Source organism: Pituophis catenifer, unplaced genomic scaffold, assembly GCF_029215685.1.
Source record: "Pituophis catenifer annectens isolate HBS135680 unplaced genomic scaffold, rPitCat1.0.hap2 SCAF_1, whole genome shotgun sequence".
Classification (NCBI taxonomy): domain Eukaryota; kingdom Metazoa; phylum Chordata; class Lepidosauria; order Squamata; family Colubridae; genus Pituophis; species Pituophis catenifer.
Genome location: NW_027256881.1, coordinates 82,515,379 through 82,533,966, shown reverse-complemented (window position 1 = coordinate 82,533,966; position 18,588 = coordinate 82,515,379). Strand labels below are relative to the sequence as shown.

Genomic DNA, 18,588 nt, shown 5'->3' with positions numbered 1-18,588 from the left:
TTTAAAAAACTAACTTTATTATATATGGTTGTTACAAAAAGTTAAAAAATAGCACTGAGCACCCAGGAGTACTACTATTTCATTACTTTTGGAACTTTGAATACTTAAGGCAGATTTCTCATGGTAGAAAGGCTTAACATGATCCAAATTCAAAAATCCATTTCTCGTATTTCTCAATGTCCGCAGCAGAGACTGATTTTGAAACTTTTTTTAAGGCCATTTCAAAATCTTCCATTGTAGTTGGCATGTGCATTTCATCTCTGGAAAGATTTCTGATTTCTTCTGGCGTCAAGCCTTCAATACGCCTTCTCATAGCCATCAGTGAAGCATCTCTGTTGATAAAGAAGTGTGTCTTTAATGAGAATGCAGAAATGCCAAACAATTAACACTAAAAAGCTGCTTTAGCCCTAGCCAAAACCTTCAATACTTGCTTGCTTATTTGTTATTTCCACTTAAAATCTACCCAATCCGGAGTCTCTTACACCATAAAAACAACAACGAACTCACAATCCAGATAAAAACTTCGCAATAAACAGATGCAGAGCCAGGCAACACAACATATCACATATATGACAAAGGCTTCCGATCACCTAGCCCAAAGCCTGGGAGAAAAACCCAGGTCCTTCTCAAATGCCATTAAGGTGGGAACCACCCAAATCTCAGGGAACCTCATTCCAGATGACAGGTGCCATGACAGAGCTTAAAAGTCAAATCAAGTGAATTGTGAATGGTTGCTTTGGCTTTTAGTAATACTATTGGAAATATCTGGATAACATGGTATATAATAATGAGAAGAGCCAGCTCTTTACGCAAAATAAGTTCTTTAATGGCAAACATAAAGCATAGCTTCAGCTTTTCAAATGCTGATTTTTGGCAAAAACATTGTAAATTGTGATTGAATGCTGCTAACGGCTGTAAACGTGGGTTGGTTGCTAAGCACCCAAAATGCAGTTATGTGTCCTGGAAGGGCGTTTTGGAACTGGATTCTAAGTACCTTTGGAGGGGTGTTCTGTTACTAAAACACTTATTTTCCTGGGGACTACATGGCTGCCGTAGGAGTGTAGAAAAAGATGCTGGTTCTCTAAGAAGGCACCAACAAGCATACCTGTGATCTCCCTGCATGAGTTAGTGCTCCAAGCAACAAATAGAAAGTTGAAGGAAGATGAAATGAAGATACAGCAATTTGAAGATAGAGAGAAAGTAATGGCATGTTTTCAATATACTGAGTTGGATTTCTTGACCCCCATTACTCTGTATACCTTGATAAGAGTCACAAAGTGAAAAGAGCTGAAATGTAGAAGTCTGGATATGCAGAATCTATGATGGACCAGACGTTTTTCTCCAACCCCCACCATCATTAAGCATGGGTTGTACTACTAGCAGTTGTTCAGCAGCATCTAGGGGAGTCAAAGATTTCTCATCCCAAAATAAAAATGAGGCAGTAAATGGAACAAGTAAGCAAAAATCAAGAGAAGCAGGAAGCAAAGTGAGAAAATAACTGAAATGGTTTAAGGAGAGGAAATAATGACTATGCAAAGGAAAAGAATGAAATAGAAGGGATAGAGAATTATGAATAACAAAATAGGTAATGTGGGGATTAAAAAAAAAGGGCTAAGCAGAATGCAATTTGTAGGGTATAGAATGATGGGTAATCAAAAAAGATTAAAGAGTAAATAAGTATCCTGATGAAAAGGAACGAGCAGAAAAGTAAAAGGAGATGCAAAATGAGGAGCAATAACCCAACAAAAAAGGAGTAATGGGAACACAAGCACTGAACCAAAGCCAGCCAGCGTAGCAAGTTTTAGGATCAGCTTCAAAATGTGACTAGGGACTTACACTGAGGTAAGGATAGGATGCTTTTCTTAGAGGGTTTCCTTGCCAGGCAGCAAAGTATCTTTATTGATCCTGGCATATCATTTTACTACTCAGGATTAAGCCAATCTGTCCATATTACTATATGAATGTACCATGAAACTATAATAGCCTGAAGTGGAAAAAGGAACTCTAATCTGGCCTGTCCATATCATCACATGAAGTCACAATGTTACTTGATCATGCTGGCTAGGGAACTCTGGGAGTTGAAGCCTTAAATTGCCACAGTTGAGAAATACTGGCTTAGTATGAAATATACATGAATTGTTTCAGGATGGCTTAATCACTCAATCAAAATCAAACAAGTTTTTTAAAAAATCTTATCCTTCTCTTTTTTTTTATGCTTTCTTTAGATCTTTTACAGTAACAGTATTTGTACTGTAATTGGGAGTCCTTTTCTATGGTATAAGATTAGAGCCGGTGCCCTTTAAAATAAAATATAAATAAAATAAATAAAACAAAAGCTGTGCAGTTTTAACATACCTGCACACATTGGTAATGTCAGCTCCAGAATAACCTTCCATATTCTGTGCAATAGTGACAAGGTCAACATCATCAGCAAGTTCCAACTCCTGTAGATTTATTCTGAGTAGCTCCTCTCTGCCTTTGGCTTAACAAACAAAAGTAACCACAACGAAACACAGAAAAAACATCCTTTAACCCTTGAATAACATGGTTAAAATTGTTTCAATTACATAATTCTTAATTTTAATTAAAATACCAACATCTTTAAACAGAACCACCCAAATATACTTCGTTTGTTATCCCAGGTTCTTAACCTGCTACTTAAGACTTTGCATGTGAATGCAAGGGTAAGGACTAAGGATATTTTGTCTAAACTACACCTGGAAATATTCATCATCAAAATCACTGTTCCTGCCTCCTAGAAATGGCAATGATCAAATATGCATTTGATATTAAAAATTCAGGGTGTGCCAACTACCGATATATTGGATTTTTTTTTGAAATGGAAGGGTTTATACCTGATGGCAAAGGAATATAAATTCTTTTTTCTAGGCGGCGACGTAATGCTTCATCAATATCCCATGGAAAATTAGTAGCAGCAAGTACCATCACCATTTTTGAAGGATCATCATTTTCAGAAGCACCTCCCACTCCTATTAGAAGATAAGAAAAAAATATATTAAAAGGAGTACAAACTAATATATGTTCAAGAGTGCAAGTCAGGAAGTTCTGTCATATTACATTCAAGCTGAATTTTAATCACCCACTTTCATGGAAACAGGCATAAATTTTAATTCAAATGCTTTATACTAATTAAAGTATTCAATTGTTTATAATTTGCAATAATATTTGATATGTATGTAATTACAGATACCATCCCTCTATTATTCAAGTGCAAGTAAAAAGACAAAGCTATTGCAAGCCAAATCATCTAGGCAGACTAGTGTCAAAATACCTGAGACATTCTGGTTTCTGGATTGGTGTGTTGTTTTTTTGCTGGACAAATATCTCAGTATATACATTATACATTTTATTTGCTCATACAGTTTCAACCACTGTCCATTTCAATCCAATTGACTCGTTTTAAACCTTCTACAAGTGTGATTTTACAAGAGAGAATTTGAAAAACCCATGTGTAGATTCTAATACTAGAGGCAATCAAGTTGCAGGTGTTATTTCAAACATTTAAATAATAGGAAATCAAATTTGTTTACACAATCTGAAAAACTCTAATTTAACAAATTAAACTAGAACTTGGGATTTGTAAAATATGTGTGGCATTTCCAAGAACCAATTTCCTTGCTAAGCCTTTCTCTTTTCAGTTTTGCTCATAAATTCTTCTACTGTTCTGAAAATATATATTTTTGAATTTTAAATAATGAAAATTAAAGTACTCAAATAGGCCATTTATCCATAAATGGAACCAACTAGAATTGGAGTTAAGGTGGCCTTGAGTAGCAGCATGTCAGACTGAATGAAAGTTGAAATCAACTTATCACTGAGCTTCTTGGAATAACAACAAAGCACACATTTGAATGGATTTTAATGTCTTAGTGAGCAGTGCGTAATTACTAATGCTCAACTGCTACTATAATATTGAAGTTCCTACTTTTTTCTTAATACACTTTCAACTAAGCTTGTTTACCATCCATCTGAACAAGTAATTCTGACTTCACCCTTCGGCTGGCCTCGTGTTCCTCAGAAGTTCCTCGACGGCTACAAATGGAGTCAATTTCATCAATAAATATTGTTGTTGGTGCATAGAACCGAGCCTGGAAATATAAGATGGTGAAGGAACATTTAACTAAAAATGATTCCAACAAACTACTCCTGTTCCAAAACAGTATTATTTACAGTAACGTTACCAGTAAATTGATTCTGGAATTATTTTCAATACGAAAAGCTGATCTCTTTTATCCACTGCAGTAACCTAGATTACACTCCCTCATTGACACATTTTGACTTCAAACAAGCAATATGACAGGGCAAATGTACCTTGTAAAAATTACAATTAGGGTTATGTGTGATTTGGCTTGGAATCTTCTAAGTAACAGACTACACTATTATACTATAATAATAGCTGTGTATGATACACTATCACAATAGAATAAATTAGTGCAAGGCAAAATAAATTGCCAGAATGTTAACTTCTACTGCAGGTAGTCTCAAATTAAAATCAGGATCGGAATCTTGGTCATTGAATTAAGTGGTCAGTAAGCAAGATCTCATGTGACTTTGTTCAATGACCACAATCTGGAACTCCTCATTAACAATCAGCTGGGTTGGTAGGTGGATGGAGTAAAAGAGCTGCCTGCCAGAGAGATTCAGCTTGGTATGGAGGTGAAAGCCTCTGGAAGGCAGCTCTTTCAGCCATCCCCCAGGGGCAAGAGGGAGCCTTGAAAACACACAGGAGTGCAAGCACAGCATCTTATTAAATCAGCTGTCCACTGGGCTGAAAGAGCACAGCAGGAAACTATTTAATCTTCTGGTAAATCTGTATTTTATAACTGATCACACTCAATCTGATGACTATATTGTGAATAATTTCCCCATAACCATGAGTTTGTGAGCACAATCACATGAATTTAAAATTCCAAATGTGTGCTAGTCCATAAACTTTGCCTACTCTGTTCTGTGCTAGCATCCTCTCCAAAGGGGAAAATACGCAGGCTGGGTGACTTTGAGAACAATCGCTTTTTGTCAGTCCACCCCACCCCAGGGTGGTTGTTGTGGGTAAAGTAGGAGAAAGAAGTCCAAAGGTGCTTTTTCAAGAGGCAATTGGACTTTCTGGTTTTTCTTTGAAGATGTTTTGCTTCTTACCCAAGAAGCTTCAGTCAGAGCTGAAGAAGCTGCTTGGATGAGAAGTGAAACATCTTCAAAGATAAACCAGAAAGTCCATTTGTTTCTTGAAAAAGCACCTTTGGGATCACCATGACCTGGGTGACTGAGAATTTCCATAGACATTTAGGAGGAGGAAGGCATATTAGGCATGCTCAGTGCCCTGAATCATATATTAAAAAGCCAGGATAAAACACTAGTAATAATAATATTCCTGTATCAAATCTTAGATAAATCAGTAAATCACCATTTCAAATAAAAGGCGAACAAGCTTTTCAGATTCTCCTCTGTATTTTGAAGTGAGTGTTGATGATGATATGTTGAAAAAGGTAGTTTTGCATTCAGTAGCTACGGCTTTTGCAAGCAGCGTTTTTCCAGTGCCAGGAGGACCAACCATCAATACACCCTGTTTACAAAGAGATCCAGAAAACAGCACTGAAAAGAATATTCATTTAAAAATATCTACAATTCATTTTCTATCACAATTTAAGAAATACTATATAATTTCACTTAAAATAAGCATTTTAAATAAAAACAAAGGAAACTAGTGTGCATTTAGTATCTTTTAGCAAGTAGCAACTCTTGTTTAATTATCCATGTTACACCAAATTAAATAGATTTTATTCTATTGTGGACCAATGTTATGATACAATTCCAGAACCAAAAGGTTGTCAGAACATAATCATGTTTCCAAACTGAAAGGAATTCTAATTGTTAAAAGGGAACTGTATCACCAGATACTATTTTACTTACATAGCAAATGACAACGGAAAAACTCTAGCCATAGTGTAATGGCTTTGTACCTTTAGGTTATATAAATTTACTTTAATATTATATAAGCAAAATACTTTATATGGTTTGTATTATCATTCTTCTGTAAAACCCTTGCATTATGTAGTTGTACAGATGTCAAGATTCCATAACTGGAATCCACTCTGGCTTATGATATTTGCATTATGTTTCCACCTAGTGCTTGAGTAATCATTAATGGGACTGCATATCCTTGATTTTTTTCACCCTGGCCTAACACTGAATACAATGAAAACTGTTTTGATGTTCCAACAATAATTGAATTGACTTTACCTTCCAGGGCCTTCTGATTCCTTTAAAAAATTCTGGCATCCACATGGGTAAAACTACTGCCTCCTTGAGTAATTTTTTAGCATCCACTAAATCAGCTATATCATCCCTGATGAAAAAAGAAATGAGCAGATTATGACTTGCCACAAGCACTGCATCCCTATTAAATTTTCACTGTAATCTTGGCTGAATACATGATTTTTCAGAGTAGAATATTAATATTTTCTATTCAAATTCACTCCACAGGAAAGATTCAACATTCAATTATGTTCTTTATTTTAGAATTCCATCTTTTTCCGTTTACAAAAACCAGAATGTTCATCACTTGAATACTCATTTCCATCCCAACGTTGTTCACTGCTGACATCTTTCTCCTGTAGACATTAATGGATTGAATGTTTGTGTATACATACATTAAGGATCATTTTCTGCGGATATCATCTGAACAATGGCAGAAGGCGGGCCTATTAATACACCCACAAAGTAAGCTGCTAATTTGTTCAGTGAAAATTGTTCAGTTCAGTACTTTATTATAGTCACATGAGATGGAAGTGAATAAAACAGTATAGTTTACAGCTAGCTCATCAATGCAATTAAAGTGTATGTACAAACAGTAGACTCTGTATTTACAAACCATAAAATTTGGCAATATTCATAAAACTGAATCATTTTGGTCTGATGGCAATACTTGTGCACAGAATAAATCCAATTTTTTTTTTAATTTGATTTATATGCCACCCTTCTCCGGAGACTCAGGGCGGCTTACAATGTGCTAAGCAATAGCCTTCATTCTTTTGTATATTTATACAAAGTCAGCTTATTGCCCCCACAACTGGGTCCTCAATTTACCTACCTTAGAAAGGATGGAAGGCTGAGTCAACCTTGAGCCTTGGCGAGATTCGAACCTGCAGTAATTGCAGGCATCTGGTCTTAATAACCAGCTTAATAACAGGGTGCCTTAGACCACTGTACTACCAATTGCTTTTGTGCTTGCAGTACTTTGCCAAATAATTATATATTCTTGTAAAAACATAATATAAAATGACATTGACTATGGAAACAATGGATCCTTCTTCGCAATAGCACAATCTTAGTTCATAAGGGGGACTTCTGGTTTGGCGTCCCAGCGATGCAGTCAGGGAAATAGTGGGCTCTGATGAGCTCCGTGAAAACCCTGAGGAGCCGCTGCCGATGGGTCTTTGGACCGAACCTGTCTTGTAGGGAAAGGAGAAGGGGAGGGGCGTCTCGGACAGCAGAGAGGAACAGGCAAGTTCCTTGGAGGCCGGAGGGAACCCTCTGAGTTGGCAGCGGAGGGGAGGCAGCCATGGCAGCTGCCACAAAGCTGGGACAAACTGGGAAAGAATTGTGCAGGAGGAAAGAAGAAAGAAAGAACGATGTGCTTTGAAGCCGGGTGAGTGACACCAACCCAGGCGAGAAACAACGTTAGACTATGGACTTTTACTAATAAGACCCCAGCCTTAAACAGCGGCTGTAGATTTGTGGGGCTTGAAGATTTTGTAAAATAACAATAGGGGATAACGACCCATTAAGGAATTTACTTTAGTACTGATTGTTTTGGATGAGTTGGCTATTAACAAATTAGAAAACTGAGTTTTCCTTCAAATTGGAACAGATTTGATCTTTGGAAAAAGAAAAAAGCGATAAATAAGGATTTAATACCTTTAAAAGTTAGACGAAGCAAGGCAAACGGATGGTTACATAATTGCTACAAAATGGAGATTGCTGTGACTAAACGAAAGTGTAAATTGCGGAGACTCGCCTTCTACTTGAAAAAGAACTATTTTGACTGGCTATTTACCCGGGAGAAAATAACTATGGATTATTGGATTTTGGAGTTTCCTATTCTGCCTATGGGTGGTTTTATAAAGAAAGAAGAAATATAATGGAATTAATAAAATCGAAACTAACTGGCACAGGGACAAAAGAAGTGGCGCAGGAACAAAATAAGGAAACTGATGGATTCTACATGGAACAGACTTTACAATAGAAGTAAAATGATATATAGAGTTTCAAACATGTATATACTTTTTGAAGTGGAATACTTATGGACAGATAGGGAAATGAAGAAATAAAATAGATAAACTTAAAATGTAATGTTTAAATGTTTAAATGAGTTTTAAATATAAGCAGGAGGTGTCTATGGAGAAATAAAGATGGAAAATAAAAGAAGGTAACTAAAATAGAAATTTGATGTTAAGGTGGTTAAAATGATATTTTTACAAAAGCATAAGAGTATATATTAATATGAGACAAACTTAAGAAAATTTATTAAGACTATGGGAGAATAAGTGGAGAATATGTCTGATGCAATATGTTGTAATTTTAAATTGTAAAATTTATTAGATTATGGGAGAACAAGTGGAGAATATGTTTCATGTAACATGTTTTAATTTTAAACGGTAAACAAAGTTGAGAATGGTAAATATGATTAAATGTGAATGATTAATGAATTATTGGATGATAAAATAAGAAACGCAGACTTAAGTAACAAATTGCGATTGAATTTAATTTATGCTGGAAATGATTAACATTAAGAAATAGGTTGGGAAACACCCTGGAAAAGTATATTTGGAAATAATTAAATAATAGATAAATATACTGAAAAGAAAACACTCAAAACAAGATATGATGGGTATCAGCCAAACAAGAGGTGGAGATGTGGAGGAGAATATGCTGGAAATCAGCCAAACGATAGTTGGAGGTAGGGAGGAAAATATGCTGGAAATCAGCCAAAATAAAAAAAATGCTCAAAACCAGCCAAACAACAGTTGGAGTTATGGAGGAGAATATGCTGAAATTCAGCTAAAATAAAATTTGCTGGAAATCAGCTATACAATAGCTGGAGCTATAGAGGAGAATATACTGGAAAATAGTCAAATTAATTATTCTGTGTAAAATGAAATGTGTAATAGATGATAAGCTCAAGAAAATTAAGTGTAAATTGACAAAGTTTAAGATCTAATGATTGGAGGAAATGGGTCCAGACATTAGAAGTACAGGTAGAATTTTGATTTATAAATTGAAATAAAAATAGAGTTGTATATATTGGAAATTAAGATTTGTGGTGATAAAATAGTAAGGTAAATACTTAGATTAAGAGGTTATAATATTTCTTAAATTTGTGTTTTGATATTGATGTTAGAAGAAGTAATGGAGGAAATTTAGGAAAGCGTTAGAATGAACTTTGATTTATATTTGGATATACTATAAAAATGAGTGGAATTTATTTGGGAATTAAGATTTGTGGTGATATAATAGTATGGCCTAAATTAAGATGTTAGAATTTATGTTAAAAAATTTTGTTTTGATTTGTAATTTTAAAAGATGCAATGAGGAAATTTTGAATGGAGTTTGTTAAAAAATGTGATTGTACCCATTTATGACTGGATCAAGACTTCGTTCTTAAAAGATATATTTTATGTTTATGTTGGGGAAAAAAAATATTAAAAAAAAATCTTAGTTCATAAGGGATTATTTTTCTTTTTTTGTAGCTGCCCTCTAGAACTGGTGTAGGGAGGACATTAAGGCATGCTAATATTATTGTAATTCTTGCAGACCTGTCCTGTTCCATATCGAAAGTGATTTATGTAATCTTTTGAAAAACTCTGGCATAATTCATAATCTGTTTCTGGAAAATGAATATAAAGTGAATTTCAGTTATTGTTATATAATAACTATAACCAATTTTCAAGAAAATGTTAGCATTCTTGGCCAAGGTATATGAAATAAAAAGGTCTTATAAACCTTTGCTTATAGTTACAGACTATCCTAAGCACATACAGGACTATAGCCATCTTTACTTTTCCATTTGCCAAATAAGAATAATATAGTGTCTTTCCATTAAAACACCACCCAATTCTGATAATGAACTTTCCTTCTTTCAGCAATAAAATAACAAAGTGTAGGCAGGTGGACTGATTAATGGTTTTTTTTCCTCAATAGTAATTATTATGAATGCATTTGTAATGCTGTTCTATGTTCCTTGTAAACTGTAGGTGTAGCTCTATCATGTTGCTATTTTTGGTTTCAGGATAAACTGCTCATTGATCATTGTCTGCCAATTAAAAGGCTTTTACTTAACTCAGTTGAGTACTAGAGAGATTTGTAAAATCCCAGCGTGTAAGATGTCTCAGTAAGCAAGGTTTACTTCATCATTTTCATAAATTACTGCCTCAATCAATTATAGCCAGATTTAATTTTCTCTAGAGGCAGCATTATGTATTTAAAATTATAATTGAAATTTCAATTGTAAGCTACTCAGAATCATTGACTGAGATGGGTGGCAACAGAAATTGAATGAATGTATGAATTTATCTAAAAACCCATGAAGCTTATACACAAACCTCACAACTTAAAAGAATAGAGACGGTTTATACTTACCATCGAACATTGGGATTTTGGGAAATGATATCTCTTTCTAGAGCTTCTACTAAATCTTTATCATATCCAGTGCCATCAAATTTCTTTGGCTCAGGTTCTGAAATATCAGTTGAGGACTTATTCTGCATTACATAAAAATGCTTATCAAACATTATATTAATATTGCTCATAATTATTCCAGTAACTTGTTTAACATAAGTTACACAACAATAAAAGGATAAACTTTCAAACAAAGACATAATTGTATAAAACGTACAATTAAAACCTCTGGTGTTTACAACTTTTTGTACAATTGCTTTTAAAACATTTGCTAAAATGCTTTTGATAAGCAAATATTACTAAAATACATGAACTTTCCAAAGTAATCGTTGTCAGCTTTTCTCCCACCATAGGAAAGCAGTACAAGTTTCCCAGCAATTCTTCAGGAATCAGAAACAGGCAAAAAACTTTTTTTACAGGCATCTGAAAATAAGGATAGGCAGCTTGCATTTCCTCCAAACTGTCTCCAACACTGCATGAAAGCCAGCTTTGTTCTACTGTAAATATGTCATTGTTGTGATTCAATCACAGGTCATACAGATCATCATCTTTTTGTCTTGGGCCAGTGGTAATATGATCTGGTGTTGGAAAATCACTTTTTGGGCATGGTAACTTTCTGGAGCTACTTTGAGGGTTGGGAGTGTCTTTCTTTCTAGTAGTTTTCTTTTCTCCATGGCTAGTTCCAGTTAAGGTTGGTAGTTGGCGAGAAGCCTAGACTCAAATTCCTGTAATGTATAGTTCTGATAGCTCATATCTCTAACTTTTGAAATATCTACCTGAAGCCACTTGGTAAAGTAAGCAGATGGCATGAGGAACAGTATCATCAGCATGCAATGATAGTCCGTTATATATTTCCACTCCTCATCAGACAGTTCGTGCTATTTCAAGTGCTTGCCCAGTCACTTGAGGCCATAAAGGCCTGGATGGGAAGAAACTGGCTTGGACTCAACCTCTTGCTGAGGTTGAGTCTTTGGCTTTGGGTTTTTGCCCCTATCCCAAATTGTCAGTTTTGACTCTTGACAGGATAGTATTCTCCTAGAGAAAATTGATGTGCAGTTTGGGGATGTTCCTAGACTATGGCTCCTGCCCAAAGAGCAGGTGTCAATCATTGCTAGAAGGCCTTTGTGAAATGCAATCATCTTCTGCACTGGACAGCAAGGACTTGCTTACAGTCCCTCATGTTTCAGTTACTTCTCCACTGGATTACTCAATGTGCTCTATAACTGATCCAGAATGCAGCAGTACGCACAGTCCTGTGCACTCCATGATTTGCCCATGTTACATTGCTTTGTGAGCTACACTGCTTCCACTTTCTTTCCATGTAAAATTCAAAATGCTGGTTGTCATTTTTTAAACCCTGAATGATACAAGGTAAGATTATTTGCAGGACTGTCTCTTACTAAGGGTGTCTGCCTATCCCACTGGGTTTGATAGGGTGAGCATGCTCTAGACTCTCCGCTTAAAATGTGTTTACCTGGAGGGTCCTAAGGGGTATGCCTTCTCCGTATCTTCCCCAACAATTTAAAACAGTTTCCTCACTGACATCTGAAGAACTGCTACCCTCTTAGCTTTCTGGAAGGCCATAAAGACCTAGCTCTTTCCCCAAGCACTGATTGTGATGGCAATGTGCTAGCAAATGTAGAGTTTGCATAGTGATGCCATGACTTCCTCCATCTCATGGGTAAGATGAGTAACTACAGGTATATAAATCTTTTAAGTAAAAATAAGTAAGATACACCCTAATCTGAGTAAACAGAACATTGTACTATTATTTGTGGTTTCTCTTTTAAAACATCTTCATCAAGTTCTCTCCATTAGAAATGCTGATAGGTGAAAGACCAAAGAGAGTGTCAAATGATAAGAGGGATGCTTTATAACAGGGGTGTCAAACTCAAGGCCCAGGGGCCAGATTCGGCCTGCAGGGTGCTTAGATCTGGCCCACGGGGCCGCCCTGGAAACAGCAAAGGACCGACCCGTGGTGCCTCTGCCAGGGAAAATGGAGCTCAGGAGGGCAGCAGGAGGCCCTCCTGAGCTCCGTTTTCGCTGGCAGAGGGTTGCAGGAGGCCATCTCAGCCAAAAGCAGAGCTCGGAAGCCCATTTTCACTGTCGAGTGCTTGGACCACCACAGGCGTCCGATGTGACGTCAAGCTGGCCACACACACCCGGAGGTCAAACACAACCCTGATGTGGCCCTCAATGAAATCAAGCTTGATTTGGAGGTATTGGTTTCACATTCATGAAACTTACTTTTTCCTCTTTTCCTTTATTTAATGGATCTTTCTTTTCCCGACCACGAACAACTTTGCCTTTCTCATTAGTATTTCGGGAAGAAGGCCGATGAAGGACTCTAGCAGCTGCTCCGGCTCGGTTATTTTGGTTTCTGCAATCACTGCACTGAGCTGACTGACGTTTCCTAGGCCCTGGTGAAGATCTGAATGAATACAAAATGGGGAAAACTGTAAATATGGCAAAGTATTCTTATCCTAGAATATTTGAATATAGTAAAGATTACACCTTCCCTCAATCTCCCAGAATCTATGTTTTGTACAAATGTGTTATAATTGCATATCATTGTTTTTGCACATACTAGTTGTTTTTAGTAAACAGATTCAATCAATTGTTCATTGGAGCTCCATTAACGGGAGTAGGAGACAGCATTGAATGCTTCTGGGGTTACAGGTTAGAAGCTTAAAACAACATGTAACATACTTTTTAAATATTTTATATTCGAACACCCTAATCTCCATTCCCCTCATGGTGTCTCTTACCTACGTTCTGCAGGTACAGGCAATGACCAAACTTCTCCATCATGAGCTGGTAATTCCTGATGTGCCGCTTTTAAAGGAGTGTTGTCTAATTTAAAACTTTCTAGTGTCTTCATGATATCCTTCACATGCTTAGCTTCTATACTTATCTCCTGCCTAACCTGATTAAAAACATGAAATACAAAGCAGCATGTTAGCTTGTAGAAACTTGTCAACTTTAAGTACCTAATGAAATGTTTGTGGCTGAGATACACGAACAAGTTGTTAACTCTGTAAGACATTATAGAAAACTGATGAAACCTATTACAGAGAAGCAATTGTGCTGATGATTCTTGTAGGAAACCTTTAATGGATTTTAGAAAAAAGTATAATATATGAATGCTTTTAAAAATAACACAATTTGAAGTGGCACAGTCTAAGAAATGCTCACACATGTACATGGCACATTTCCAAATTAAGTACACCAGCTCAAGATAGCAGCTAGTTTTAGATTAACCAAGTAACATTTTTAATCAAACAGGATGCAGAAGGTGGAGGTGTTTTTCAAGCCACTTTTATTTTACTTTTTAAACAGTTCTCTCCAAACACAAATAGCAGCTTTTGTTATTATTTTTATACTCAGTCTTGTAATTGCTGAACACTATTGTTCAGCAATAGGCATGTTTATTCAACTTAGCTCATCTTTTAAAGTGAGGACTAATTGAAATGTTTTAGTTGATAATCCTATTTAATACATGAACGTAAAGGAACAAAACCAGAAAATGAAAGCTCACCTGTTGCCATTTCTGCTGAAGATACGTATCCTTGACAGAAGAGAGGTATTTGCTCATTTGGTCAAGTACTCCCTGATAGTAAACCATTGCAGAATCATAATTCCCAAGCAACGCATATTCACGTGCTAGCTTCACATTCTCACTTATCATCACAAGACTCATGGTCAACATAAAGCTAGAAAAAAAACATGAAGACCTTCTGTAACTTCAAGATAACAAAGATGTCAGGGTATAAAATTCAAAAGAAGAGGTATATCTACCACTTTAAAAGATAGTGGAAGGAATAAATCCGCTTATTGTTAATCCACTTTGATAGATATTCTATTGAGAAACAATAGTTTCAATACTTTAGAATAGTTTCATTCTGCCACAAAGTCATATCTCCAAAAACAAGAGATTCCAAGATAACTAAGTTATTTGGAATGGTTAAGTAAAAGGAAAATTCATTTATATTGAACATGACTATTAGAGATTACATGGCCTATATCCATGTAGTCTTCTGGACAGCAATATGTGATGATTGTCATTGCTTTCTTCCAGGATATTTTCTGACTTTCAAATCTAATAGCATAGCAGTTTTATACAAGTGGTTACCAGCCTTGACCCCGCTTGGGATCAAACTCAATACATGTTTCTAAAAATGTCTCTAACCCCAGACTTTTTTTTTGGGGGGGGGGTAATGATGATGGACTGACTCTAAAGTATGTTCATTTACCCAGAAAAAGAAAATAAATAATACAGACATCCTGTAGGACAAGGAGCGAGAGAGGGTGACAGGCAATATTTTAGTAAAATGGAGCTTTCTGATGTGATTCAATAGACAATTCATAAATGGTTAAACTCCTAGCAAATATTTTGAATGTGCAGTATGTTTTTCAAATGTCAAATATGCCCACTAAAAGGCTGGAGAACTCTTGTCTGTTACTTTATATTATTTTGAGATACCCAATTGTACATAGAATATCTCACCCCTTGCTGATTTATGTTAAACAAACATTCCCCTATATAAATGAGTCCAGAATATTTTGCATATTATTTAAAGAAAATCAGATTTCAGACTTTGCTGTAATGCTATTTCAGCTTCACACATTCTATGTCAAATTCAAGAAGTCACATCTTAATTGTGGTATGTCAATATTAATTGTTGAGTATTTTACTTTGCAAGACTCCCAACAGGTACAAAACTACTGCGCACAAACCTTTATTCTAATAACATAATAAAAAATCATGTTTATATAAATAAAAACACTTTTAGCTAGATAAAATTAAATCAACTAATCACTCCAAAATGTAAGAATGAAAGTCTATGCCATGGGTGTCAAACTTGATCACATCGCATTACATATTGTGACGTATCCCGACGGTTTTTGCCTTTGCAGAGCTGGGATGGGTGTGGCCTGCGAGTGACACATATGGCCCGCAGACCACCAGTTTGACAGGCCTCGTCTATACAGAGAGTGTATAATCCCTATTGGGGACTACTGGGACTAAACTGAGTCAATAAGTGTCATGGTTGTAAAGTGTGATGTAAGGTGACTGTGCTGACTTACAATGGCAGTTCCAACTAGTTGCAGTTAGGTGAATCCCATGTGGTTGTTAAGCATGAAGTCATGTGATCACCATTTGCAATCTCCTGCTAGCTTCCCTACTGACATTGCTTATTAGAAGCTGGCAGTGAAGGTTATAAATGGTGATCATGGGACTGCGGAATGCTGCAACTATCATAATTGTGAGCTGGCTGCCAAATGCCCAAACTGCAATCAGGTAATACAGAGGATGGCCACAATTTTGAGGACTGGCCATAATCTGCTCATTAAATGCCACTGTAATTTTTTGAATGTTCAATTAATAAATGCTGGTAAACCGAGGATTACCTGTATGTAATAAGAATTTCATCTATAAGTAACTGTACTAAGCAGAATACCTATACAACGGAAAATCTGATAAAATATACTTAACATGCTGTTAAAATAAATAATAAACTTTTTTAGTTGGAAATTTAACAATGATGAAGAGATGAGCAACACTGACAGTACCATTTTTTTACTTTACTTGAGCCCAATAAAAAGTTTAAAGCCATATAGTGAAAAAAAACCAGTTATGTATCTCAAAAGAACACTATTACATTTTGCTGAAGATAAACCTTAACATGTTCATATTGATTTTTAAAATCAGAATCAATTTTCAGACAGCTACATTGTGATCAAGTGAGATATTAGCAACACTATTTGTGATTCTTTCAAGAAAGTTATATTGCAAGAAATAGCAACAAAAACAGCTACTGAAAGTTCTTACTATAGAAGTAGATACTGTACTTTGTTCCACCCACATTTTTGGATCTGAGACCATGCTGGCTGAACCTGACTTGAGCACAAAACCTTTGGAAGACATCCCATAATCTTTGCTCACATTATTAATTCTTATTATCATTATCATCAAAGTTTAGGAAACCTGGATATGTTCTCAACCAGTAATTGAGAACAGAAAAACAAAGCCTCTTAAATTTGGGAATGAACTACTGCTCAGCAGAAATGCAGCCACAAAATGTAGGTATAGCCTTGGCAAAGCTGCGTTCTTATTGAAAATTAGGCTCAAGATCTAAGAGTACTTTGCTTCTGATGCTGATGTAACAATTATGCACAGGGATGTTTTCATTCAGTTTAGAGTTTTGGAGATTTAGTCATCATCACGTACACCTTACTCACATCCAGGAGCATTAGTAGTCTAATAAAATGAGCAATACCTAAAACTTTACCAGGTAAATACTGCCCAACCAAGATTTGAAATTAAGGGACATAGTATATATTAAGACAAGGATACACCTCAACTCAATCTCTCCCAGATGTCCCAATTAATCACTAAGATCTACTATCAGATCCTGCCTGGTAGACTGCTGACTAAACATGGCCATCTTAGCCAAAATTTTGGAATTTCCTACTTCAATAACCTGCCTTTCTGCTCATCCCAGCATCTGAAAGCTTTATTTTGTTTGGTAGAGCTTTTAGACCACAGATCTGAATAGACACTATCTTACAGCGATTAAGCTGAAGAAACTAACAATGGGAAGACCCTGCTTCAATTCCCCCCCTCAGCCAAGGAAGCTCACCAGTCATTCTCTTTTCCTACCTCAACCTATCCCAGGGGGGTTAATATGGGGGAAAAGAATGTGATGACTGAGTGCTATGTGCATCAACACCAGCCCCTTTAAAAAAAATATATGCAGGATATCAATCTAACAAATAAAATATTCCTTTATCTCCCTTTAAAAATGAGGTTTTGCTCATGCTATGTTTGAATCTTAAAAATGGCACATTTTTAGTATTTATCATAAGCACCCTAGATAGCCTAAATATTTCTTAAAACAGAACGAAACACACCTAAACGTATACATACAGTCAGTCCAAATTTCTTACATCCATTAAACTGGGACAGTTGGGAATCAAGAGCGGGACTCTCTTTTTTTTCTTAAGGGAGAAGGAGAAGCACAGAGACAAGCAGATCCGACGCCCAAGAGGAAACTTGCCTCCCGGGACGCCTCCTCCAAAGGGGCTCCGAGGAGGAGTCGGGTCGGCGGATGAGCAGGAGCTTTTTCCAGCCCTCGGACCGAACGGCGCAGCTCCCCGGCAGACCACGGAAGCTCAGCCCGGCTCCTCCTCCCCCCAGCGGGGCCACCGCCGCCCGGCCCTGCCTGCACACGCCCCCCCCCTCCGCCCCTCCTGCTCCCGGGCACCGCGGCCACCCGGGCCCAGACAGGCAGCGGGGACCCCGCGGACAGCCCCTTCGGGGGAGCGGCCGCCAGAGCCCCACCAGAGCCGACTTCGCTCACCCTTCCTCCGCGTGGGCTCCTCCTTCGTCCTCTGCACCAGCGGCACTCGCCGCCACCGCCGCCTCCAACCGGACAGGCGACCCTTCCGAGCCACTCCGGAGCCGTCGCCGTCGCCTCCTCCCGCCGCCACCGTGGGAAGGAGCAAGGGGGAGGGATTCGTGCCGGCGCTGCTGCTGCTGTGGCGGGCAAAGCGGGGGGGAGGTATTTCCAGGCGCTGCCGACGCCGCCTCTCCCGATCTCGCCTGGAACCGCTCCGGCTTCCCAGTCGCTCCCGTCCCTCCTCCTCCTCCTCCTCCGCTCGCTGCGTGTCTCAGCCAGCCAAGTCCAAATCAAAATAGTGTCACACAATATGGCGGCCCCTCCAGTTGGCAAGCCTCGCGAGATCTGGCCCCGAAGGCTAACGGGAGAGCGGAGGAGGAGGAGGAGCTCCCGCGTTGCCTCGGTGACGGGTATTGCCGCCGATTTGCCCGGCGCGAGCGAGTTGACGGCGGCCGGGATGCAAAGCGGTGCCCTTCGCAAGTTCCCCCAC

At 37.5% G+C, this 18,588-nt stretch overlaps 1 protein-coding gene across 3 annotated transcripts; it reads right to left on the bottom strand.

The window, feature by feature from the left end:
* KATNA1 (katanin catalytic subunit A1) lies at positions 1–18,347 on the bottom strand. 3 transcript variants are annotated; one of them, XM_070932653.1, is made up of 11 exons: positions 18,060–18,347; positions 14,234–14,408; positions 13,464–13,621; positions 12,943–13,126; positions 10,657–10,796; positions 6,259–6,364; positions 5,423–5,581; positions 3,983–4,109; positions 2,856–2,990; positions 2,356–2,482; positions 1–332 (listed from the first exon to the last, which is right to left on the bottom strand). In XM_070932653.1, exons 2-11 carry the CDS (start codon positions 14,402–14,404, stop codon positions 134–136), a joined length of 1,506 nt encoding a protein of 501 aa, XP_070788754.1. In that variant the 5' UTR covers positions 14,405–14,408; positions 18,060–18,347; the 3' UTR covers positions 1–133. The 3 variants fall into 3 exon arrangements, with proteins under 3 accessions (XP_070788754.1, XP_070788751.1, XP_070788753.1); XM_070932650.1 differs by lacking the exon at positions 18,060–18,347 and adding an exon at positions 17,611–17,697; XM_070932652.1 differs by lacking the exon at positions 18,060–18,347 and adding an exon at positions 17,611–17,696 and having other exon boundaries at positions 10,657–10,778.
* Positions 18,348–18,588: the final 241 nt, after the last annotated feature.